The sequence below is a fragment of the Eucyclogobius newberryi genome, unplaced genomic scaffold, assembly GCF_026437365.1.
Source record: "Eucyclogobius newberryi isolate DKJ021-1_F unplaced genomic scaffold, fEucNew1.0.hap1 SCAF_11, whole genome shotgun sequence".
Classification (NCBI taxonomy): Eukaryota; Metazoa; Chordata; class Actinopteri; order Gobiiformes; family Gobiidae; genus Eucyclogobius; species Eucyclogobius newberryi.
Window position 1 is genome coordinate 39,691,023 of NW_027315735.1, and position 25,467 is coordinate 39,716,489.

The 25,467-nt window shown below is 43.6% G+C and overlaps 1 protein-coding gene across 1 annotated transcript; it reads right to left on the reverse strand.

Annotated features, from left to right (window-relative positions):
- Positions 1–978: 978 nt before the first annotated feature.
- Positions 979–23,335, reverse strand: LOC140348314 (adhesion G-protein coupled receptor F1-like). The gene is made up of 9 exons (XM_072434322.1): positions 23,302–23,335; positions 22,219–22,377; positions 6,856–6,990; positions 6,603–6,778; positions 5,380–5,547; positions 3,064–4,401; positions 1,865–1,906; positions 1,738–1,785; positions 979–1,005 (listed from the first exon to the last, which is right to left on the reverse strand). The coding sequence occupies exons 1-9, from the start codon at positions 23,333–23,335 to the stop codon at positions 979–981; spliced, it is 2,127 nt and encodes a 708-aa protein (XP_072290423.1).
- Positions 23,336–25,467: the final 2,132 nt, after the last annotated feature.

Consider the following 25,467-nt stretch of genomic DNA (forward strand, 5'->3'; position numbering starts at 1 on the left):
ACGCGGGCCCCCGGACACCACACGGGCCCCCGGACACCACGCGGGCCCCCCCGGACACCACGCGGGCCCCCGGACACCACGCGGGCCCCCCCGGACACCACGCGGGCCCCCCCGGACACCACGCGGGCCCCCGGACCGACACCACGCGGGTCCCCGGACACCACACGGGCCCCCGGACCGACACCACGCGGGTCCCCGGACACCACACGGGCCCCCGGACCGACACCACGCGGGCCCCCGGACACCACGCGGGCCCTCGGACACCACGCGGGCCCCCGGACACCACAGGATCACAGCTTCTGGCTTTGTTCGTATAAATGCTCTTCACAGACTGATAATATCATCTTAGAATTAACTCTAACACACCTAGATCGATCTAGAACCATCATGTCTAGTGTTTCCATCTGTTATCAACTCATTTGCATATTCCTAATTCATATTTATCTGTTTAATTATTTGGTCATTAAATCTTCATAAACCACATTTGGTAAAGTGTTCAGTCATTTCCAGAAAAGGGCTCAATGTCACAGTTACGTTCTCACAAACCTTCAGATCAACGAGCAAATACATTTTTAATAATTTAGATCTGGATTATAGAATTGTCAAATGCTGAATATACGGCTGGTGCCCCAACTTACTCTTAAAATATGATAACAAACATACCCACGCTTATGCAGTGTGTCATGTTTTAAATCTTGAACAATTCTTTAATCGATATTGTTGTCGTGCTCGTTTATGAAAGAAAAGGCATGAATCAAAAACAGTTCAAATGAATCAAATGTTTAATCCCTGTCAGTACAATTCTAATACAGAGATAACAGAGCGCTCACCCTCTGACCCTATGGAATGTGTCGGCGTGGGTCCCTGCTCTGCTCGTACATTTATACATGTTCATGTGGGGCGTATTATGAAGGGTGACGCCTCGTTTGTTGAAGGTTGGCGTTTCTCGTCAGTACTTTTCCATTCGTCGCTGTCGCCTTATATGGAGTTGTCCTTGAGTTTGTTCTGCCAAGAAGGGGTCCTCCTGTGTCTTATCAAGAAGAGCGCAATAGAGCAAGAATGTGGAGTGTGCCAGCGTGAGATGGAACTAAACCCTTCATAGTCCAAGCATAAGTCAGTTATTATATCAAAGTACAGTTTAATACAATTTAGTAAAGTTAATATACGGCATTCCCTTCATTACAGTTTAATACAATTTAGTAAAGTTAATATATGGTATTCCCTCAACCTTGAATGCCCCGCCCTCTTTCACAAGTGGAAGGACATGAATAACCTTACAGTACTTGTACTAGTAATAATACCCTACAAAGTGTTATGTAATATAAAGTTTAACCAGGTTTTGCTAAAACATCTTGGGCAGAAAACACATGGTTATAAAATGATCCTCCACAAGAAACACAAAAATCCATATCATGAATATGTGGAAAAACTATTGCTAAGTCATGCATCATGTATTAGAGACTGAAGAATCCTGATTGGGCGATATATTGCAACAATCTGAGGAGAAAAACATCACAAATCCATATTTCTTGCAATATTGAAATATAATAATAAGATATAATGGGTATAATATTTAATGCTGTGTTATACCTCGCCACCTTCTCATCCTGTTTCTGAAAAAGTCCAATACACGTGATGATGAAGTCTGTCCACCAGATGTGCTCTGAAATCAAACTAAATCATGCATATCTCATAAGAATACACTGCTTGAATAGTCAATAAAAACACTTTTCTTACTCTTGTTGCCACTGAACATGTAGATTTGGCCTTTAATTCCTGGCGCACCTTTAAAATAACAGTAATATTAACATTTCCTTCTCTGTGAACACAGCGGCATTGCAATTCAAGAAACATGTGATCATACCTTTTTGTCCAGGAGAGTTCCAAATAGCAGTAAAAACAGCCCCTTAAAAGATTTAACACATTGTTAAGTGAATACATAATATTAAAAAGTTTGACTGTGCATAACTATGGAAACATATTTCTCCCAATGGAGCATCAACACATTCTATCATCTTTCACGATCTGACATTATCATGACGACAACAATGATCACAACTTTACTTGATACGGTTGTTATGACGCGACATGAGCCACAACTGAAGTTTCAAGGATTTTTAGCACATTTAAAAGCGTAAGTTTTAGTGAATGTTACAGTTATGTTATAAATGAATAGACTCCACATCTGAGGATCAGACACCTGTACATTTTGCATAGCTGTTAGCATTAGCCTGCAACATGTTTCAACCTGTAGAAAAACATTGAGCACCTCCAGGTGAAGTCAAAGCCTTGTTAAAAGTAACTGTTGGGTGTGTAAATGTTTTGCTTCTAATAATTACCGTGTAAAATCTGAGCTAAAGGCTAACCAACTGTAAGAGGACATTATACATACATTATACATTAAACATCCTCTTTTAAGTGAGGAGACCAGATAAATGACATAAATAAGTAGCATCAGTCAAGAAATCAAGAATTTTGTGTCTATGAATGTCTGTGGGTTCACCCTCTGCTTGTCTCCATGGAGATGAGCAGATGGAGGTGCCAGAAAAGTTACGCAGTGATAGGGCTGAACAATTTACTCGCAAATTGAACTATTGAGATAAAAGAATGTCCTCTGCAAAAAGCAAAAGATCTGTCCTTTTATTATTATTTTATTGATCCTTTTATTGAAAAAGGGTTGCAGCTGTCGTCTGGTGCAGATACAGATTCTGACATATTTCAGTCTTTACTCAAATGTTTCTAAAGTTGTTTGAATTGTCTAATCCTAATTTATATATTGCAAATCTAATCGCAATGACTATATTTGTAACTTTTCCAAAATTGTGCAGGGCAAATGTAACTAAATAAAGCAGACCTCTGTTATCAAGAATGGTGGAATTAAAATGTGCACATTTTCTTAAAACACCAAAAATGTATGACAAAAAAAGTGTAAATAATGCAAATTTGTAAAAACGTTTTGTAATTGTATAGGTTCTATTGTCTTGCTTTGAAATGTCTTAAATATTGAAACTTAATAAACTGAAATGACTCTCATCTGGCTGTAATAATCGTGCATACAATTACCTGGGAGGAATTGAAGACGGCAAATGAGACACAAACACAATATCTTGTGTCGTCATCCCTTTTGTCCAGCATTACTCCCAGTCCGAGACACCATGTTAATCCAAAAAAAATGAAAGGAGCAAGGAAGGCCAGCCAGCGCATCATCTCTACAAGGACAGGTTTTTCATCAGCATTTGCTTCGTTTGTTGATTTCATACTTTGGAAAAGTTTGTAGCTGAACACACACAAGATGAAGAAGTTTATCGCCACAACTGTCAATGCCGGGAACACAAATGCCAGAACAACTTCAGACGGCAGCTTGTGAAGCAAAAAGATATAGTGTAATGTGTAATCCTCTTCTTTACCAGTGACAGCTATAGTCACAACAGCTATGATTAAAGGTGCTCCGTATCCAATGGAAAAGCCAATGGCCAACATGGTTCCTCTTCTCACCTGAACTATGCTGATGCTACGGTGGAGCAGCAGCAGGCCGGATGCTAACATCCAAAAGAAAAGAGCCAAGTAAAAGAAATGGGTGAAAAAAGTGGCTGCAGTGCACAAAGGTTTGTTTTCTAGTGCAAACATAAGAACGTCAATTAAGAGCCAGATTTCGCCACAGAGCAAGGAAACGGCGACGTTGACGATGCTAACGTGGCGCATGTAGGACATTCTTGACTTTCGGATCTTTTTCCAAACAACAGCTTCAATTATAAGGCATATCACCAAGAAAACAATCAATATCTTGTAATAATCCAACTCAGAAAGGACTGAGAATGAGGTCAGGTGGTTGCACTGGCAAACTACTGACGAGCTCGATCTATGAACCAGAGTACAGCCCTCGTCGTCCCATCCTCCAGAGTTATCCCACAGGCTGAAGTTCCAAAATACACACTGATGCCAGAAAAAAGAATTCTTTTGGAGGTCAAACTTGAAGGTCACATTGTCAACTCCCTTGGATTGGACAAGGACAACTTTAGCATTAATAGATGTATGGGTTGAGTTATATTTGTCTATTGGTGGAAGAACATTATGCAAGGATTCAAAAGTCAACACTGTCATTTCCTTGTCTTGTTGCCCAGATTCTGGTATTTGCATTGGCACTGAGCCATTGTAGTCTCCATCGAAAGAGTCACTGAAGACAGTCTTATGAAACGATATCAAATCTGTTGCGAGAAAACCAGATCGATCCACATATTTATCTGCAAACATTTCAATGTTATTTAAAAATCTGGAGCTGGCTGCAATGCGTGGATTCACCGCACTTCTTCTTGTAAACGGCTTGTATGTTTTATTGTTAAGTCTTTCCCACGATGTCTTTGTCTCATCCGTAGTTAAAATACTTGAAGTGTTTAGAATATCCTGAAGAAACAACAGACAAGTAGTGAGAATGATACCAAATATATTGATATATCAATACTTCTTCTTCCGTGGTGTTTTATGGCGGTTGGTCTCCATTAAGTCTTATTTACCGCCACCTAATGTACAAATCTACATCTTTAAGTATGTTTTATGCGATACCAAAAAAAAAGAGAAAAAAAGAGAGAACGCAAGAAAAAGAGAGAACGCTGTGTTTGGATAAAAGTGCTGTTTTTAAAATGTAATATTTACTTCTAAATTTTAATAATTTAATAATATCATTTTGTTTATATTTTTGTAATACACAGTTCATACTTTAGGTTTTCTGCAGATACATTTACTCTTCATATTAGTTCAAGCAGAGGTTGAAAGAAAATAATGATGGCCAACTTAAAATAGTTCAACACAAAACTCATGATGTGTTTCTATGACTGACCTGGTATTGGATGGATCATCATATTTCACACATATAGATTCATATTTTACATTTTGTTCTATTTAAATTGTAATATTGATCTAAAACATCCAAATGTTTCCCCTTCACACTGCGTCGCTCACACTCAAAGCACCGACACCTCCAGTTTAAAGCTTCTTGTTGTAAATGCAGATTGTAAAAGCCACATTTTTTAGCTAAACAAGATAATATATTATTTTATGTCTGGTCAACCCGAAAGTAAGAGTGGATCAGCTGTGCGTGGGTCGCCCTAGTTTCACTTTGTCATCTGAAAAAGACATTTTAAAGCTGTAAGCGCGACCAAAAGTGAACATTTGTGAACATGAACGATGTGCAAACGGGTTTTTGAGTTACACAGATTTAAAACACTACTTCTGGTTTTGCAATGTGAAAATCAGTCAATAGAGAATTACTCAAATATATAAGAAGCACTAAAAAGGCAGAGGGAAAATGCTTTTGGTTGTAAGCTCATAAAAGTGTAGCATATGTTGAACTTTATAACGTTTAACTTGAAACAAATGACTTACCTTCATTGATTTATGAGTTATTGTTTGACTTATGTGAGCCAAACCTTCCATTACGGTTACAATAGCTTCCATTGTGGCAGGTGATTCTGTAACATTATTCTGTAACTCATTTGTGACATCATTAAGCTCCTCCAGTATTTGTGGCACTTGAGCGGGGCCCTTCAGATCCTGAAACATCATGAGAAACACACAGTAGCTTAGGGGGTGCCATGGAAACGGTACAAGATACAATACAATACCATTTTCTAATGCAAATACTTTCAGTCTGAGGCACCCGTCATGATCTGTTTTGGTGTTAGATGTTTTTCTGTCTTTTTCCTCTGCTCCTCTTGCTTTCACTTCTTGTTCTTCCTCTGATTACCGCCCTTCTGTCTCTCTGCTCACTCACAGCTGGAGCTCAGTTCTAAGCACTGGGTGTAGTATATTAGTGTGTGTGTTCCTTTTGTTCTTTGCGAGTTTGTCTGTTATGGCCCCGTAGCCCCAGCTGCCTGACCTTCGTTGTTCCTGTTTGCCTTCATCGACCCTGGACCGCCTTGTGTTTCTCCTTCTGCCTGATCCCTGATCCCTGATCCCTGATCCCTGATCCCTGATCCCTGATCCCTGATCCCTGATCCCTGATCCCTGATCCCTGATCCCTGATATCGCCGTTAAGCCCGTGAACCGAACCTGGAAAGGATTTAGTTTACGACTCTCGCCTGCTCTCTGACCCTGCTGGATACTGGACCTGACCTTTGCCTGAAGATTTTGTATTTTTCTGTCTTATTTTTGGATAAAAGATATTAAGGTTATTAAAGTTATTAAGGTTATCTGTTTTTTGTAAAGTTTATTTGAAGAGGGGACAATGCACAATAAATACACATTCCATAAAAAGCACATTACTGGATGAAGTGCAGAGCATTCTGCAGGAGCTGAAAGCACTTTTTCTCAGAGGATCAGAAAATGATTTGAGGTGGATCTGGTGTTTCTGCTCCTTTAGTGGTGGAGGGCCAAAGCCACGGCAGGAGCTTACACGACAGGCAGCACACTGTATCCACTGTATGAAAGGGGTTTATGCATAAATGATTGGTGGTGTCGTTGGGGCCGATGGCACAGATTGACTGCCTCGCTTCCATCAGTCTGACCCAGAGTCGTTGGGTGTAGCACTATAAGCCGCTAAAGCACATGATTACTATGTAAGATGCCTGTAGTTGTAGTGTGTGTTGAAGTGTTTGTGAGGGACTGACCTGCGTCTGCCTGAGCAGCTGCAGGATTTGAGTGAGGACACAGTTGTCTTCCTCTTCCACCCATGTTTTATTCAAACAGGTGAAAACTTTCCCTCCAGTTTTACCTTCTTCACATGATCCAATAACTTGATCACCTTCATTTCCAGGGCCAAACTCCTCAGAGTCACATGCAGGCTCTGTAGCGTATACATCACAATATAGTCATTTAATGTATCATAAGCTGTAATGATGATGCATCATTTTGTTTACATACCAACAGTTAGTAATTCAAATTCTAATGTTATCTCTTTGTTAAACTGTGGATAGTCTTTGACTTCACAAGTGTAAGAATAACGGGCCGGGCACTCGGTCACTTTGACAGTGAGGCTGATTTGACCAGAGGCTGGACCTTAAAAACAAACATACGCAATCATTTCCCCCTCATTAATCAAATATATCTCACGCTTTAAACCATTTTAAAAGGTAGAAGATGTAAAGAACCAACACATGGCCTCATCAACAATCATATGCTATGTTTTTGTTATGAATCAAACAAATGTAAGAAATAGATAATTATTAAGGAATGCACTCAATACATTTCAGAAAGAGTTCGGAGGGGACAAGGCGCTAAACGCCGAACCTCAGAGCGCCGTGAGCTTCACGTCTATAATAGGTTTTCTCCCCTCAGCGATCACACGCCCGCTGAACACACGAGAGAAACTCTTGTCATCGGGAGTTCTATTGTTAGAGACGTGAAGCTGCCAGCTGCTAGCGTTAGCTGCTACCAGCTGCTAGCGTTAGGTGTTACCCGGGGGCCAGAATGGGTGACATCGAAGGAAACCTTAGGATCTTAAAGCAGAGTAGGACCCGTTTCCGGCGAGTCGTGGTTCACGCAGGCGGTAACGACGCCCGGTGGAGACAATCAGAGGTGCTCAAAGTTCAAGTAGCCGCGGTGTGTGACCTAGCGAAGTCGATGTCGGACACTGTAATATTTTCTGGTCCCCTGCCCAATCGGATCAATGCTGAATTGTACAGCCGTCTCTCAGCATTCAACAACTGGTTATCCAGATGGTGCCCTCAAAACAACGTTGTCTTTATTGATAACTGGAGTGCGTTTTGGGGAAAGCCCGGGCTCATACGCAGGGATGGCATCCATCCGACTTCGGAGGGTACATCCCTATTAGTTCGGAATTTGACCGATAGTCTTAGTCGTGTTAAGTGACCATCTAGGGATGAGCCCCGGGCGCAGAGCAGCAGTTCAAGACGCTCCTCTGTCGCTGAACTCTCGCCCGTTCTGTTATATGTGAAGTGTTCAGATTCAAGACAGATAGAGACGTGTGTGTCCCTCGTGTCCCTCGTGTCCCTCGTGTCCCTCGTGTCCCTCGTACAAATAATGCCAAAAAGTCACATCTCAGAAAAAATATTTCAGGCGTCAGACCAAATAACTTAAGGAAAATAACAATCACAAATGACACAAATACACAAATGAATAAACACGTAAAATGTGGACTGCTAAACATTAGAGCAATTTCCTCCAAATCGCTCTTAGTTAATGAATTAATTAGTGACTATAACATAGATCTTCAGCTCTAACTGAAACGTGGCTTCAACAAGACGACTACGTCAGACTAAATGAGTCCACCCCCCCCACCCATGTTAACCCCACCCACCCATGTTAACCCCACCCACCCATGTTAACCCCACCCACCCATGTTAACCCCACCCACCCATGTTAACCCCACCCACTCATGTTAACCCCACCCATGTTAACCCCACCCACCCATGTTAACCCCACCCACTCATGTTAACCCCACCCATGTTAACCCCACCCACCCATGTTAACCCCACCCACTCATGTTAACCCCACCCATGTTAACCCCACCCACTCATGTTAACCCCACCCATGTTAACCCCACCCACTCATGTTAACCCCACCCATGTTAACCCCACCCACCCATGTTAACTTTCAGACCTCCAGGAGCACAGGCCGAGGTGGTGGTGTGGCAGTGATCTCACACTCAAGCGACTCATGAGCCCTAAAACTAACAATGCATTTCACTCATTTAAAGCCTCATGTGTCAATCACATGTCCAAATATGAAAAACCAAAAAGGAGTTTTGTTCATAGTTATCTACCGACCTCCTGGTCCCTACTCAGAGTTTTTAACAGAGTTTTCTGACTTTATATCAAACTTAGTGTTAGCCTGGGATAAAATAGTTATAGTTGGAGACTTTAATATCCACGTGAACATGAGTGATGACGCTCTCAGTAATGCCTTCAGCGCCTTGTTAGACAGCATTGGTTTCACTCAGAATGTAAATAAACCGACTCACACTCACAAGAACACTCTGGATCTTGTCCTAACGTATGGAACAGAGATTAGTGACCTCATTGTCCTCCCTCAAAACCCTATATTGTCAGATCATTTCCTAATTACCTTTCAGTTTATTCTTAAAGATCATCCAGTCCCACAAAATAAAGTTATAATGAAAAGGACAATATCTGAAAAATCTATCTCAAAATTCAAAGAAATAATAGAGCCAATATTCAGTGACATGTCATGTGATCATGTCATGTGATGTCATGTGATCATGTCATGTGATCATGTCATGTGATCATGTCATGTGATCATGTCATGTGATCCTGCTGAGAACAGCTTTAGTCCCAGTTTAAGTGATCAATGTGTCGACTTGACCATGAATTCTCTGAAGTCTGCTCTTGACGTTGTCGCGCCGTTAAAACAGAAGGTCATTAGGCCAAAGCGCGCCTCCCCATGGTACAACCAAGAACTGCGTTCACATAAACAAAAAGTTAAAAAGTTAGAGGGATTATTTCGTCGCTCTCACACCGAAGAATCCCTAAAAGCAGGAAAAGTTGCTCCTGTCCTGTCAGCAGCTCCGTGTGAGGCCCAAACCAGATATTATTCAAATCTAATAGAAGTCAACAAAAGTAACACTACATTTCTTTTCAGCACTGTAGCCATGGTAACAAACTGTCACAGTGCAGTAGAGCCCTCACTCCCAGCTACACTTAGCTCTGATGATTTCCTCCTATTTTTTAATAATAAAATAAAAACAATCAGAGATAAATTAGATGAAATTACCCCCGCTATTAGCCCTGAACTAGCCCAAGCTGTAAATCTAACGTCCCATATAAATCCACCTGTAAACTTAGAAAGGTTCACAGCTGTTGATCAAGCAGAGATAACTTCAGCCATTATGTCCTCTAAAAGCTCAACTTGTGTCCTAGACCCCATTCCAAGCAGACTCCTCAAAGACATTCTCCCCCTAATTATAGACCCTATTCTTAATATAATAAATACTTCACTAGAAAGTGGCTATGTTCCACAGTCCTTCAAACATGCAGTCATTAAACCTCTTCTGAAAAAGACTCATCTAGATCCCGACCTATTGGTAAACTACAGACCTATTTCAAATCTTCCCTTCGTCTCTAAAATCCTTGAAAAAGTTGTAGTAAAACAGCTTTGTCGCCACCTGCAGGACAATAACTTATTTGAAGTTTTCCAGTCAGGGTTCAGAGCCCACCACAGCACTGAAACTGCACTAGTTAAAGTCACAAATGATTTGTTATTAGCCGCTGACGATGGACTGGTCTCAGTCCTGGTTCTGTTGGACCTCAGCGCAGCGTTTGACACCATCGACCACAACATTCTACTGCAGAGGTTAGAATGTGATGTAGGTGTTGGAGGAACAGCCCTCAGCTGGTTTAAATCCTATCTATCTGATAGGTTCCAATTTGTTAATGTAAACCAGAGCTCCTCACCAAGCTCTAAAGTAATTTACGGTGTGCCACAGGGTTCGGTACTCGGTCCAATTCTGTTTACTCTTTATATGCTACCATTAGGCAACATTATCAGAAAGCATGACATTAACTTCCACTGCTATGCAGACGACACTCAGCTGTATTTATCAATGAAACCTGATCAGAGCGATCAAGTAGACAGACTTAGTACTTGTGTGAAGGAGATAAAAACCTGGATGACACTAAACTACCTGCTTCTTAACCCTGAAAAAACCGAGGTCATTGTGCTTGGCCCTAAGCATCTACGAGACGCTCTATCTGAGCAGATAGTCACACTGGACAATGTCAGTGTAGCCTCCAGTTCTACTGTAAGAAACCTTGGAGTCTTATTTGACCAGGAGCTCTCATTTAAAGCTCATATAAATCAAGCTTGTAAAACAGCCTATTTCCATTTGCGCAACAAGAGCCAAAATCAGAAGAATCCTGCCTAAAAGTGATGCCGAAAAACTTATCCATGCATTTGTAACGACTAGATTAGACTACTGTAACTCCCTGCTTGCAGCGTGTCCTAAAAGCTCCATAAAAAGCTTTCAACTGGTTCAAAATGCAGCAGCAAGATTACTAACAGGAACAAAAAGAAGAGAGCACATTACGCCAGTGCTGAAGTCTCTTCACTGGCTCCCCGTCGAGTCTAGAATCACATTTAAAATTCTACTCTTGACCTACAAAGCCATAAATGACATGGCCCCATCCTACCTCAAAGATGCTATAGAACCATATCATCCAAACAGAGCTCTTCGCTCTCAGAATGCCGGCCTTCTGGTGGTGCCAAGAGTCTCTAAAAGTACTGTAGGAGGTAGAGCGTTTAGCTCCCAAGCTCCTGTGTTATGGAATCAGCTCCCGACCCATGTTAAATATGCTGACACAGTCTCTTCATTTAAGTCCAGGCTTAAAACGTTCCTCTTTGAAATGACTTATGGTCAGAGTAGTTAGGAACAGAAACATAAACCCACAGCTTCAGCTACGCTGCCCTAGGAGTAACTATGCTGGGGGAAGTATGACAGCTTGAGCACTATCCTCTTCTTCTTCTGACTACTTATGCTATCAAACAATATTTATTTTTTGATTCCACTTGCAAACTGTTCACCGCCTTCTTTTCTTTCTCTCACTCCTGAGGACCTGTGGACCCAGATGCCCCTCCCCTGGTGAAGTGGTCCCTGCCCTGTGTGGACGGTCCCTCATCTGCCTGAAGAGTGGGTCCAGCTCGCCTCCCACGGTCCCTCATCTGCCTGAAGAGTGGGTCCAGCTCGCCTCCCACGGTCCCTCATCTGCCTGAAGAGTGGCTCCAGCTCGCCCCCGACGGTCCCTCTTCTGCCTGAAGAGTGGGTCCAGCTCGCCTCCGACGGTCCCTCATCTGCCTGAAGAGTGGGTCCAGCTCGCCTCCGACGGTCCCTCATCTGCCTGAAGAGTGGGTCCAGCTCGCCTCCGACGGTCCCTCATCTGCCTGAAGAGTGGGTCCAGCTCGCCTCAGACGGTCCCTCATCTGCCTGAAGAGTGGGTCCAGCTCCAGTCTCCTCGTGTCCGTCTGTCCGTCTGTGAGAGTCGGATCTCTCCTTCACTGGAACTCCTCCAGGTTTCTACGCTTTTTTCCCAAAGAGGTTTTTTTTGTAGTTTTTCCGGCCGAGAAGGAGAGTCTAAGGACAGAGGACCCTGGGACATCGTCCCTCGCCACCACAGACATTGTTGATTCATTTCTCCCTGTGGCCCTCAGAGGCAACTGTTGTTGTGATTTTGGGCCTTACAAAAATAAATTGATTTGATTTGATTTGATTTGGGGGTTAGGGGGTCTATATGGGGGTTAGTGGGTCTATATGGGGATTAGTGGGTCTATCTGGGGGTTAGTGGGTCTATCTGGGGGTTAGTGGGTCTATATGGGGGTTAGTGGGTCTATCTTGGGGTTAGTGGGTCTATATGGGGGTTAGTGGGTCTATATGGGGGTTAGTGGGTCTATATGGGGGTTAGTGGGTCTATATGGGGGTTAGTGGGTCTGCTGCCCGTCTTTTAACTGGAACAAGAAAATATGAGCACATTTTGCCTCTTTTAGCTTCACTCCACTGGAGCCCGTCCATTTTAGGATTCATTTTAAAACTCATTTATTTACTTTTAAAGCCTTAATTGGTCTTGCCCCTCCTGACCTTCTGACCTCCTGACCTCTCCGAGCTGCCACACTCCCAGCCGCTCCCTCAGGTCAGCTGACCAGCTCCTTACAGTGCCACGGGCTAAAGGTCAGAGGTGAAGGAGCCTTTGCAGTGGCAGCTCCAGTGGAACAAAGTGCCACTCCTCATAAGAAAAGCCTCTTTTGAAATCGCTTCTTAAACCATCTGTTTTCTCTGGCTTTTAACACCATGTAGTGTGTTGTATGTTTTATGTTGGGAGGGCAGCACCTTTTACTTATTTTATTAGGCCTGAGCGCCACAAGCTGGCGAGAGGCCTATTAATCTCGTAAGGCCGTGCGAAGCACGGCTGCGAAAGTGCGCACGTAGTGCGCACGAAATTGAGCGCAAAGCGCTCGCCCACTTCCAAAAACTCACTAACGCACTCCTTCACTCACGCACGCCCTGTGCATACTAATTAGTAGTAGGAAAATATAACATTACCGTTTGTAAACGGGCTTCGCGGTCGTCATCCCCATATAAAGCACTCATTTGCGCTAAGTAGCTCACGAATACGTTCCCCATCTCTTGCATGTTCCGTGCATATAAGCATGTGTCAAGAAATTACACATGAATCAATGCTATTCCTTAACACATAGAGAACACAATTCAACTTAGAACATGAAACGACACAGAAATATCAGACATTTGTATGGCAAGCTTGGGAGAAAACGCGGGGCTGCGTCAGCCAGGCTGTTGTAAGCAGCCTGCGTGACCCTCCTGCGTCTCACCCCGTTTTTTCCCATGCTGGTTGGTTTTATTAGATATTCTGGAATAGGCGGGTCACATTTCTCATTGGTCAGCCTCACATCAAGGCACTTGGTATTTTTCAGTAGAGATAAAGCCTGCAAGGGGGGGTGCAACTCCCCCCCTGGGGCAACATTCTTTACGACACCTTCACAAACAAATGCTGTCACACACCCATTTTTCTCTTAGACTAATGATGCAGATAAAATATCACTATTATGCAGATAAAATACATCACAGAAATATAATCATATATTCACATTTTATCACAGCATGTAATGCAAAAATTTAACATTATAACTGTATATAGTATGTATATAGAGGGCCAAAAACACAAAGTGGGTGGAGCCCACTCAAAATTAACAAAAGTACCCGTCAGTGACCAGGGACCCACACCATGAGGTAGAAAAGCGCGAGCGCTTTCCGAAAATGTATAGTTTATGATATTTGAAAAATGGGAAACATTGTTTTCGCATCGGAATATTATTCTTTCTTTCTTTCTTTCTTCTCGGGACCAACCCCCCTATTTTTCACCCAGTGAACATTGACGAAAAGTCACAAAAAATTGCACACCTCTAAAAATCGTGCCTCTCTACATTCTGGCTATTTCCCTTTTCTAAAATAAAAAAAATTGGCGCGTCAGCGCCCCCAAATGTACCAAAAATGCATTGAGAGATAGGAAATGACCCAAAAAAAATCTGATCGTAGAATCATGAAATTTGGCGCAGAGGTAGATGGTGACAAGAGAAGTAAAAAATATTATTACGGCAACGCCGTCCGCCCAACCAAATGTCGGCCATATTGGTTCAAAAATGGCTAAACATGACTCGGAGTTTTTCCAAACGTCATACTTTTACGAACTCCTCCCAGGGCGTTGGCCCTAAAAAGCTGAAATTTGGTGAAAATGGTACTGAGAGGTGGGACATCAAAAGTTATTCAAATGACATTGACCCTGTCACGGTCTCTGAGCGGCGAAGCCGCAAACTGTTGCTAGAATTTCAGAAATCTCCCAAATTTAACATTTCTGCCGTTTGCGCAGATAAAGTCCGAATTTCGTCAAATTAGAATCAGTTGTTAAACTCGTTGCCCTAAACCTACTTGAAGTGACAGAAATTAATTTGGCACCACAGTGCCCCCTACAGATTTTGTATGGAGGTTAAATGTTTAGTTTTGCGAAATTATATGAAATTTGACACACAACTCAATTTTGGCCCCATCAAAAAAGTCAATGACCCATTTCACTAGCAAGGACCACGCCACAACAATGAAATACGAAAGAATGTTTATTGATAAGTCATGATGGGTCGATGAGAGATCGATATGAGAGAGATCGATATGAGAGAGATCGATATGAGAGAGATCGATATGAGAGAGATCGATATGAGGGAGATCGATATGAGGGAGATCGATGAGATGAGAGAGAGATCGATGAGATGAGAGAGAGATCGATGAGATGAGAGAGATCGATGAGATGAGAGAGAGATCGATGAGATGAGAGAGAGATCGATGAGATGGCTGGTAGAGACTCAGGATGGGGGCTCTGTCTCTGGTAATCAGCCCAGCCGATTCAGAACCCCCAAAATGATTTAAAATTAAGGAAGTTGATCTGGATCTTGACGTAAGTCTGGCTGAAAATAATGTTACGAGTGGCACGGGGGAAGAGGAGCTGGAAAGCCAAGCACTCTTGAAGAGTAGCTGGATGAAATCAAAAGCAGTCCGTCCGTTACTGAGACGAGGGTTAATTCTGGTACATTTGAACAGTGTTTAACGTTTGTGGTCGTCGACGGAAGTAGATGGAGAATAAGATGCAAGAGTAATAGGATTGGACAAGCAGTCGATAGAACTGGATTTATGGTGGAGTCACCTTGCTCTGGAGTGGAGAGCGAAATGTTTGCATGGATTTAGGAGTTGACGAGCTGCGGGTAGCAAAGAAGTCAATATGAGCGATGAATGAGGGAACTTAATTGAGATGAATGAGATTGAGAATGAGAGGAATGAAAGATATGAGGGTAGTAGTATTGAGGAGTAGGAATTGAAGTGATCGTAGAGCGTCGGATTTGGGACGGTGAATCGAGAGTAGGAGTTGGTCAATTACGGTGACTTGAGTATGAGCAATGCAGGAGACGGATTGATAGAGGGGAATAGACTGAGTATTATGAGTTGCGCATAGTAAGATGTCCCTTATTGATCTATTAGAGAGGTGTTGAATAAGCCTTCCGACTGATCAAACCCCCAAAATGTCCAGAACGATAGTGGGGTATAATTCTGGCATTATGTGAATGCCTGGTAGAGGAGACTAAGCGCCTGAGGACCGTCCAGTGCGCACGGCAGCTGGAATGGGTTGGAAGGGGCCGGAGAGCTCCGAGCGGTCTCCGATGCACCAACCGATGCGCGGTGGATGAGGTGCATGTTGAGAGATGTTTCTTCTGAAAAGAAGGAGGGAATGTGAGATGGATGAGCATCCCGGTGCCCGGTGACTGTTCCGGAGAGAGACTGCTGGTGAGATTCGTGCTTGGAGTGAACATGTTACCGGCGGGACTCTGAGAGAGTGTGTGGCTGCGGCGGGGCTCCGAGCGAGCGTGTGGCTGCGGGCGGGGCTCTGAGCGAGCGTGTGGCTGCGGGCGGGGCTTTGAGGACGCGGAAAAGCTTGAGTGGGATGTGGGATGAATGGGGAAGGGGTCGAATGGTTTGGTTGAAGGGGAGGGGGGAATAGACTGGGATGAGTGATGAAGGGAGGGATGAATGGCTGCTCTGGGGCGAGCGAGGCTGCTCTGGGGCGAGCGTGGATGCTCTGGGGCGAGCGTGGATGCTCTGGGGCGAGCGTGGATGCTCTGGGGCGAGCGTGGCTGCTGCTCTGGGGCGAGCGTGGCTGCTGCTCTGGGGCGAGCGTGGCTGCTGCTCTGGGGCGAGCGTGGCTGCTGCTCTGGGGCGAGCGTGGCTGCTCTGGGGCAAGCGTGGCTGCTCTGGGGCGAGCGTGGATGCTCTGGGGCGAGCGTGGCTGCTGCTCTGGGGCGAGCGTGGATGCTCTGGGGCGAGCGTGGCTGCTGCTCTGGGGCGAGCGTGGCTGCTGCTCTGGGGCGAGCGTGGCTGCTTCTCTGGGGCGAGCGTGGCTGCTGCTCTGGGGCGAGCGTGGCTGCTCTGAGGCAAGCGTGGCTGCTGCTCTGGGGCGAGCGTGGCTGCTGCTCTGGGGCGAGCGTGGCTGCTGCTCTGGGGCGAGCGTGGCTGCTCTTGGGCAAGCGTGGCTGCTGCTCTGGGGCGAGCGTGGCTGCTGCTCTGGGGCGAGCGTGGCTGCTCTGGGGCGAGCGTGGCTGCTCTGGGGCGAGCGTGGCTGCTCTGGGGCGAGCGTGGCTGCCGGCGGGTTCTGAGTGAGCTGTAGTTGTAACTGTGAGCTGTAAGTTGTGACATGTGGGTTGGCTGAGGGCTGTAGCTGAGAGAAGTAGCTTGGAGCTGTGACTGAGCTGTGAGCCGTAGCTGTGAGTTGAGCTTATTGAGCTGTGACTAAGTTGAGCTATTGAGCTGTGAGCTGTGCGTTGAGCTGAGAGATGCGAGTTGCGTTGAGCTGCGCATTGAGCTGCGCGTTGAGCTGCAAGGCAAACATGTAAGATGAGGTAGCATGAAAAGCAAGAGCTGGGAAAAAAATAGACTTAAGGTAATATGCGAATGAGAAGATGAGAACCTGCCGGAATGCTAGAAACAGAATCTTAGAAGACACCTGTTGCTAACATGTGGCGGCGAAGCCAGACACCTGAATGTGACATGAAAGTAATTTAGTGGAAGCATAAAGTGTGAGCCTACGAGGTGTGAAGGTTGCATGAGAAAAGAAAAGGAAGCTTGAGAGTTCACGTGAGAAGAGTAGGAACGATGAACAGCATGAACAGAGGGCGAAAGAAAGATTAGCTTAAGCCAGAATGATAGTGGATGGTAAAGAGCCAGCGCAGAGAAGATGGTACGTTGATGGTACATGCAGTAGAATGTAGGTACAGAGGAGGGATAGAGGAAAGAATGTTGAGGGAGTTGAACGGATCAGAATCTGAGGAAATGGCTCATGGTTGGTTTGAATGAACGCGCTGTACTGAGTGTCTCTCTGTCGAGAGAGCAGAGACAACAAGAGATGCTGGGATTGGCCTTTGCATATATAGGGCTTCTGGGTAATAAGAGGCGTGGTTAAAGAGTGGAGGTGTGGTTGCTGGGGAGGTAAGAGGTTGAGGCGTGGTCCTGCTCCCGAATCTAAGTTAGCGATTACATCTCCAACTACACGTCATAATTGTTATGGCGTTGCCGTAACGATGACCGAAACCTCCCATGTTATTCCAATGGGGAAATCACCAGAACATGTTTACACTTTAGACTTTCACCAACCCCTCCCAGGGCGTCAGCCCTATTAACCTGAAATTTGGTGAGACTCATCTTCAGGACCATCAAAAGTTATCCACATTTTTATTCAAAAAGTCACGGTGTCTGTGCGGCAAAGCCGCACATTTTGCCAAGAATTCAAAATAAAATAGCTTTTTGATGTAAAACAAAGGGGAGAACATGTGAGAGCGTCACAGATTCAGCAGTAGGCGTAATAAAAGGACAATTGGGGCGCGTTAGCCCCGCCCCCTCCTCTTGCGGCGTGGCGGTGGCGTGGCGAGGGCCGATCATTGCCGCTTGCGGCTATATTTTAGTTTATTTTTATTCCATTGATTTTAGTGTTTGTTTGATTTAATTTTCTATTTGATTTTGTTTTTATATCTTATTTTATAACTTTTATTCTATTTATGCCTCTGTAGTCTTTTACCTGCTGTGAAGCACTTTAGAACCCTCTGGTTGTGTAAATCGTGCTATAGAAATAAAATGGTTTGGATTGGACGTGGAGGGAGATGAACACCAGGGGGCGCCAGTGTCACATGTTTCTAAACACAATCTAGTCCAGAATAGAGTGTTTTTACATCTTTTCTCCAAATCTACACAAATGTAGAGCAGGATCTCTGAGTTCTATTGTGTCTAAATCTGCTTCAGAGATTTACATCTGTCTTTATTGAGGACGAAAAAGTAGTTTATTCTGGAATAGATTGTATGTGATTTAGAATAATGTGTACACTGCGCCCCCTAGTGTTCATCTCCCTCCACGTGTCAATCAGTCCTATACTGTATTTTTATTAAGAACATGTTTTTTTATGTTCTATGTGGCTTAAATGTGCAACTTGTAACACTTCTGATCATGGGCGGAGCCAGGCCCTGGCTTTGGGGCTTGAGCCCCGGATGTTTTAATCTTTTAAAAATGCATAATGATGTCACTAAGTGGTTGGCGCATCAGGTCGAGCGTTGGAATCCAGCAGTGGCTTCACTTTAATCATCATCATACTTCTTTTCATATTATGAACGTTTTAAAAGTGAAACGTGTCATTTGTTCAGAGCGGAGGGTCACTCTCCTCCAGCTCTGATTGGATGATTGTTCTCTTTACCGTTTCATTGGTCATTTTTGTTGAACTGGTGTATGATTGGCTGCATGTAGAAAGTGGGCGGTGTTTACAACAGACAGCGCGTCATGTGATCTGACCATGGAGCTGACAAAAAGGCCTTTTCTACATCATTTAACTGAGGTTTTACAAAAAGTGAAGGACATAAATAAGAGAAGATCGACTGGAAAAAAGAGACATTCAGAACATGAGCTGAAAAACAAAGTTTATCTAACGTAGAAGAGACAACAACAGCACATAATGGTTCAAACCATGAAGTCATTGTGGTTGTAGCAGTGGCTCAGGTTTTATTCATCTACAAAGCTAAAGCAGAGAAAGTACAGGACAAACAGCTCATGAGGAAAGTGTCTGCTAAAGGTCAGACTGACTTTTACTTTCTACAAAAATCAGGCTAAATCTAAAATCATGATTTCAGAAACAATGTCCCACATGTGATCTGATTGGCCCAGTCTATAGAGCATGAGTCTGAGGACATCAGGGTCGTGTGTTCGAGTCCTGCCGGGGCATGTTTCTCATATTTGTTTTGTCACTGATTGTTTGAAATCAGAACACCAAGATGTACAATTTCTTGAAAAAGTAACTGTAACTAAATGCCACCTCTGCTGTTCTGTTCAGCGAAGAGGCCATGGTCTGTCTTTACAGATTACTATAGAGAGCACTCACGTGACGTCACACGGCCGCCCCCCACGCTCCCCCACGCTCCCCCACGCTCCCCCACGCTCCCCCACGCTCCCCCCACGCTCCCCCACGCTCCTCCACGCTCCCCCCACGCTCCCCCCACGCTCCCCCCACGCTCCCCCCACGCTCCCCCACGCTCCCCCCACGCTCCCCCACGCTCCCCCACGCTCCCCCACGCTCCCCCCACGCTCCCCCCACGCTCCCCCCACGCTCCCCCACGCTCCCCCCACGCTCCCCCACGCTCCCCCCACGCTCCCCCACGCTCCCCCCACGCTCCCCCACGCTCCCCCACGCTCCCCCCACGCTCCCCCACGCTCCCCCCACGCTCCCCCCACGCTCCCCCACGCTCCCCCCACGCTCCCCCACGCTCCCCCACGCTCCCCCCACGCTCCCCCACGCTCCCCCACGCTCCCCCCACGCTCCCCCACGCTCCCCCCACGCTCCCCCCACGCTCCCCCACGCTCCCCCACGCTCCCCCCACGCTCCCCCACGCTCCCCCACGCTCCCCCACGCTCCCCCCACGCTCCCCCCACGCTCCTCCAGGCTCTTGTCCGTCCTCAGTGCGTGTCCCCCTATACAAGCCCATTCTATACCACAGTCTGTCTGCGTCGATTTGCGACGAAACACGGTTCAAAGAGGCTCAAAACTTTATTAATGATATCGCACTCTTTACTATTATCACCATGGTGAAGGTTTATGTGGCAGTTGATGCAGCAACCGGGACAATAAACGGAGAGAAGTTCTATCCGATACCGAAAAACCAGGAAATAAGAGCGCGATGGACATAAGACTTACATATATATATATATATATATATATATATATACCTATATATATATATATATATATATATATATATACCTATATATATATATATATATATATAACATCAGTTTTACTTAGGCGTAGACCCTTTGTTCAAAATTGGGACTTGTGAACCATGGGACCAGTGGGCTTGTATAATGTCCGGGATACGAGATATCCAAAAGAGTCAGTGATTTAGGCATCAAATATGGATCCGAGTTGATTGATCTAAATATCGACCTCTGTGTAGCTCATCCAAGGAGTTTGTGAACTTTGGGCTAAGCCTGGATGTTTAGAATGTCTGGCTCCGCCTCCGCTTCTGATGCCGTTGAGTCGATTGTATTAATTTTGCTTGAACACGACATTCAAACACAAGAACCACAGAAACAGATGAAAATATAAAGAGTTCATAAATAAATGTAGAAATTGTTCCATTGAAATTCTTCAACAAAGATTTAGGCAATAATTTAAAAACAATTTAAAATATAATGTATTAGAGTCAATCAGATTATGAATAATATCTGAAAAAAGTGACAAATAGGATTGAAAAGATATCACAAGTACATTTAGTGTTGATTTATTTAGAATAAATATGAAATAGTGATTCACATATAAAAAAAATCACAATATAAAAAAACAGACTTTGAACAAAACTTAGATTCCAGGGTTCAGAATAAGCGGTATTGCATCGCACAATGCGACGCAATTTCTCTCAAATGCGATGCATTTGTCAGAATTTTTTATTTTTTGTATTGCAGCTATTGCGATACAAACATGTGTGTTCAATTGTATCACCAAAAGTACTGATCACTCATCAATCGATTGTCAACAACGGCATGACACATGTGGACGCTGTGTTGACATGACGAGTGCCGCTGCTGCTCAGATCACGAGTCTGAAAGTGGGAGGAGCCACGTGCGGTAAAGTTAGCATCATATTCACAGATTCAGACTTGTGAGGTAAATAGCCTCTAAACGCCAAAAGTCTTTGCAGATCATTCAAATACCAAAATACACATATTTACACAAGTGACTATAACCTCGTTTTTAACAATCATATGTGTATTTTGGGCGCAGCGAATTACACTGATCCTAATGTGCAGCCGGAGCCGAGACGAGTGCTTAGGGACCGACTTCAAATAGCAAAACGAAAAATGGAAACGTTTTATAGCTGTAACTACCGTGGTTCAACTTGGTTTAAAAGGACATCACGCTCCAGACTGATGTTGTGTCAGGTCAGGTTTAATTGTAGTCACAACTTTACACCATGACACTTTCACCTTTACACCGTGAAAACAGAAAATGCATCAGCAATAATGAATTACAAACAGTATAAAATAAACAAACACAAGCATATTTACCGCGTTCGCCAACATATGACCATTGGTAGTGAAGTGGTTTTCTGGCAGACGTTGGTCTTTCTCTAGCCAGTCTTTTCTTTTACTGTTCTGTTTCACGGCTTCTCTCTCTCCCGGTCTCTGTATTTTACTTCCGGGGCGACGCCCGTGGTCACATGATAACTTACACAGGTAAATATTAACTTAAATAAACAAATAACAAAACAATTACTATGATGCTTAAATTAATTTGGTGAGAAACTCTCATGAAAAATAAAATGTTTGAGGCGGACCCTTAGTTGCCATGGTAACAAATACTGACCAAATAGCGTCAGCTACAATAGCTGAAATGGAACATCAAATAGAGAAGTACAATTTGAATAGCACAAGAAATACAGCATGATGACCACCATAGCAACCTTTATTTTTCCTTTTTTATTTTTCAGAAGCTTAATACATATTTTTTGTGTGTGTAAAGACAATTAATATGTAAATGAGACTCCTGCAAATAATTATCTGATTGATGATATGGAAGAAAGTTGAACCTTTCCTACATGTTTTGGAGTGAGGTTTGGAATGCTGCTGCACCGAAGTAACTTTGTCACACAATAAATTTGGGTCTGAGGGTCGTTTACACGTGATATATTGATCCACAAAGTTAATGACCTCCTCGTCAGTGTTGACACCACGTTTGGGATTGTTTTCTAACCGACAGAGGGCGTGGCAATGTGGGCTGCCTCTCTGCTGGAATTCTACGCCATAGAAATAATCTATGACTTTACTGATGGGCTGAGCTGGTGACAAAATAATTTAACGCAAAAATCTGCACCAATGGGAGTCAAACATGTGAGCCGCAGTCACAGGGTGACGACGCAAAAGATCACATCTCTCAGCCCAGTCCAAATCTGCAACCCTCCGGGTACCACCTGCTTTAAGAGTGTTTTCAGGAGGCTTGGCCACCGGAGATCTGAAGAACTAAACGAACAAAACCAGTAGATGAGGTCACAGAAGGAGTACCTCCTGGGGGAGCTCTGCTCTTTAAACCCCTCACACCATCAGCAACAACATTAACACCAGTCATCTCAAACGGTTCTGGACCGTCTTTATAACATGCAGCCAACGTACAAAAATGGCTGAACACGCTTTTAAATTACACAACCACGCTCTTGCCGTCATAGTCTACCAAACCATCAGCACTGCACGAATGTGAGTCGACCACTGCATATCCACCATTTTGTTTAACAACTGCACAAGTCGTACCACAGCGTGTGAAAAGACACGTGTCATACAAGACAAACACCTGTTCTAAACCACAATGGTGTCACGCACAAGCCCATCTCTTAACGTCTTCACATTGCACAGATTGTCTCCTCAGTCCAACTGCAATACAAAGGTTTTGTTTTTGCTGCCGTAAGATTTGAATAAATGAAATAATCACATATGGACTTAATTTGCAAAATTGACACATTTGAAAGACTTTGGACCAAATGTGACTCGTATCATAAACAATATGTGGAGAAAAGATCTTAAGTCACCTTCTTACTTATGTTTTCATATCTCATTTATTTCAGGGACTAAAAAAACATTCTATTTTTCATATGTAATCAGTCTAAACAAAGGCAAGTGATTTTCTCTTTGGTCCTGTTTTGTTCCATGTGTTTTGCTAAAAGTTAAAAGATAAAAAGAATAAAAAGTATAATCAAACCATATTAACTCACCTGCTCTGTCACATCCCTGGGGTCTCCTCCACATCTCCCACCTGGAGCCACAAACAACAAATATGTATTACATTACATTCTGTACAAACTTCCTTAAAAAACAAGCGTCCATCAAGACCACACTAGTGGGGGACGTTCCTGGTGTCACGTCTTCCACAACTGCCACCACCTAGAAACAACTTAACATTATGAATAGGTAACAAAGCATAAAACATTATGAAGATCTTTAAACCCACACAAACCTGGTCCTCCTCCATCTCCGATGAGGAGCTGGCAGGTGAGCGACCTGTCACCTCCAAAACCTCCTCCAGAATCACACACATAATGAGTGAGTGGAATCTTATGACATGTAAATATATGACTGGCGCCGACCAAACTGAGACAAAGCCAAAATAAGATTTATTTTTTTCAAATTTGTGATTTTCGTTTTTTTGCAGAATGTGCAAGTTGAAGTTATGAAGGAGCCGGGAAGAATCAGTCCCTCCACATTCAAAGCTCTTTACAGGGTCATGGCCAATTAACAGAACATTTTTTGTCAACCAGGCCTCGTCAGGGACTGAGATGTTTATCAAGGTCATGACCTTTATAACCTCTGACTGAGCTGTTTATCAAGGTCATGACCTTTATAACCTCTGACTGAGCTGTTTATCAAGGTCATGACCTTTATAACCTCTGACTGAGCTGTTTATCAAGGTCATGACCTTTATAACCTCTGACTGAGATGTTTATCGAGGTCATGACCTTTATAACCTCTGACTGAGATGATTATCAAGGTCATGACCTTTATAACCCCTGACTGAGATGTTTATCGAGGTCATGACCTTTAAAACCTCAGACTGAGATGTTTATCAAGGTCATGACCTTTATAACCTCTGACTGAGCTGTTTATCAAGGTCATGACCTTTATAACCTCTGACTGAGATGTTTATCAAGGTCATGACCTTTATAACCTCTGACTGAGATGTTTATCAAGGTCATGACCTTTATAACCTCAGACTGAGATGTTAACAAGGTCATGACCTTTATAACCTCAGACTGAGATGTTAACAAGGTCATGACCTTTATAACCTCAGACTGAGATGTTAACAAGGTCATGACCTTTATAACCTCAGACTGAGATGTTAACAAGGTCATGACCTTTATAACCTCTGACTGAGATGTTTATCAAGGTCATGACCTTTATAACCTCAGACTGAGATGTTAACAAGGTCATGACCTTTATAACCTCAGACTGAGATGTTAACAAGGTCATGACCTTTATAACCTCAGACTGAGATGTTAACAAGGTCATGACCTTTATAACCTCAGACTGAGATGATTATCGAGGTCATGACCTTTATAACCTCTGACTGAGATGTTTATCAAGGTCATGACCTTTATAACCTCTGACTGAGATGTTTATCAAGGTCATGACCTTTATAACCTCAGACTGAGATGTTAACAAGGTCATGACCTTTATAACCTCAGACTGAGATGTTAACAAGGTCATGACCTGTATAACCTCAGACTGAGATGTTAACAAGGTCATGACCTTTATAACCTCAGACTGAGATGTTAACAAGGTCATGACCTTTATAACCTCTGACTGAGATGTTAACAAGGTCATGACCTTTATAACCTCAGACTGAGATGTTAACAAGGTCATGACCTTTATAACCTCTGACTGAGATGTTTATCAAGGATTATGAAGCAGAACTTTCAAGAGGAATAATGTCTAAATTATATCAATGCATTTATAATCTTGTTTTGACAAATGAAGAGTGGGAGGAGCTCAAAGTCACATGTTTGGAGAGAATTCTGTTACATAACTCCAGGTCAAAGGTCAAAGGTCTCATTCTTCACAGGGAAATGCAACTGTTGTAGAAACAGCGCCACCAGGAGGCAAACCACTGTCACATGACCTGGGACTGTCCTGTCAATCACAAATAATATTTGTGATTGACAGGACAGGAGCGTGGTGAACTTCACTCACATATTATGTGAGGGAAGTTCACCACGCTTTGATACAGCATTTACCCCTGAACTTACTACTATGAACTCCTGCCATGGAGACAAGACATGGATACTTTAGAATGTACTTTAGAATGTACTTTAGAATGTACTTTAGAATGTACTTTAGAATGTACTTTAGAATGTACTTTAGAATGAACTTTAGAATGTACTTTA

What these genes read in the sequence shown, in the direction of transcription:
- LOC140348314 (XM_072434322.1), bottom strand. Translation starts at nt 23,335, where the DNA reads ATGTGGAGGAGACCCCAGGGATGTGACAGAGCAG. An exon ending in CCAGGGATGTGACAGAGCAG is followed by an intron (nt 22,378 to 23,301) that starts GTGAGTTAATAT and finishes TTTTGTCACCAG; the next exon opens with CTCAGCCCATCAGTAAAGTC. An exon ending in CCGTCTTCAATTCCTCCCAG is followed by an intron (nt 1,907 to 3,063) that starts GTAATTGTATGC and finishes AAATCTTTTAAG; the next exon opens with GGGCTGTTTTTACTGCTATT.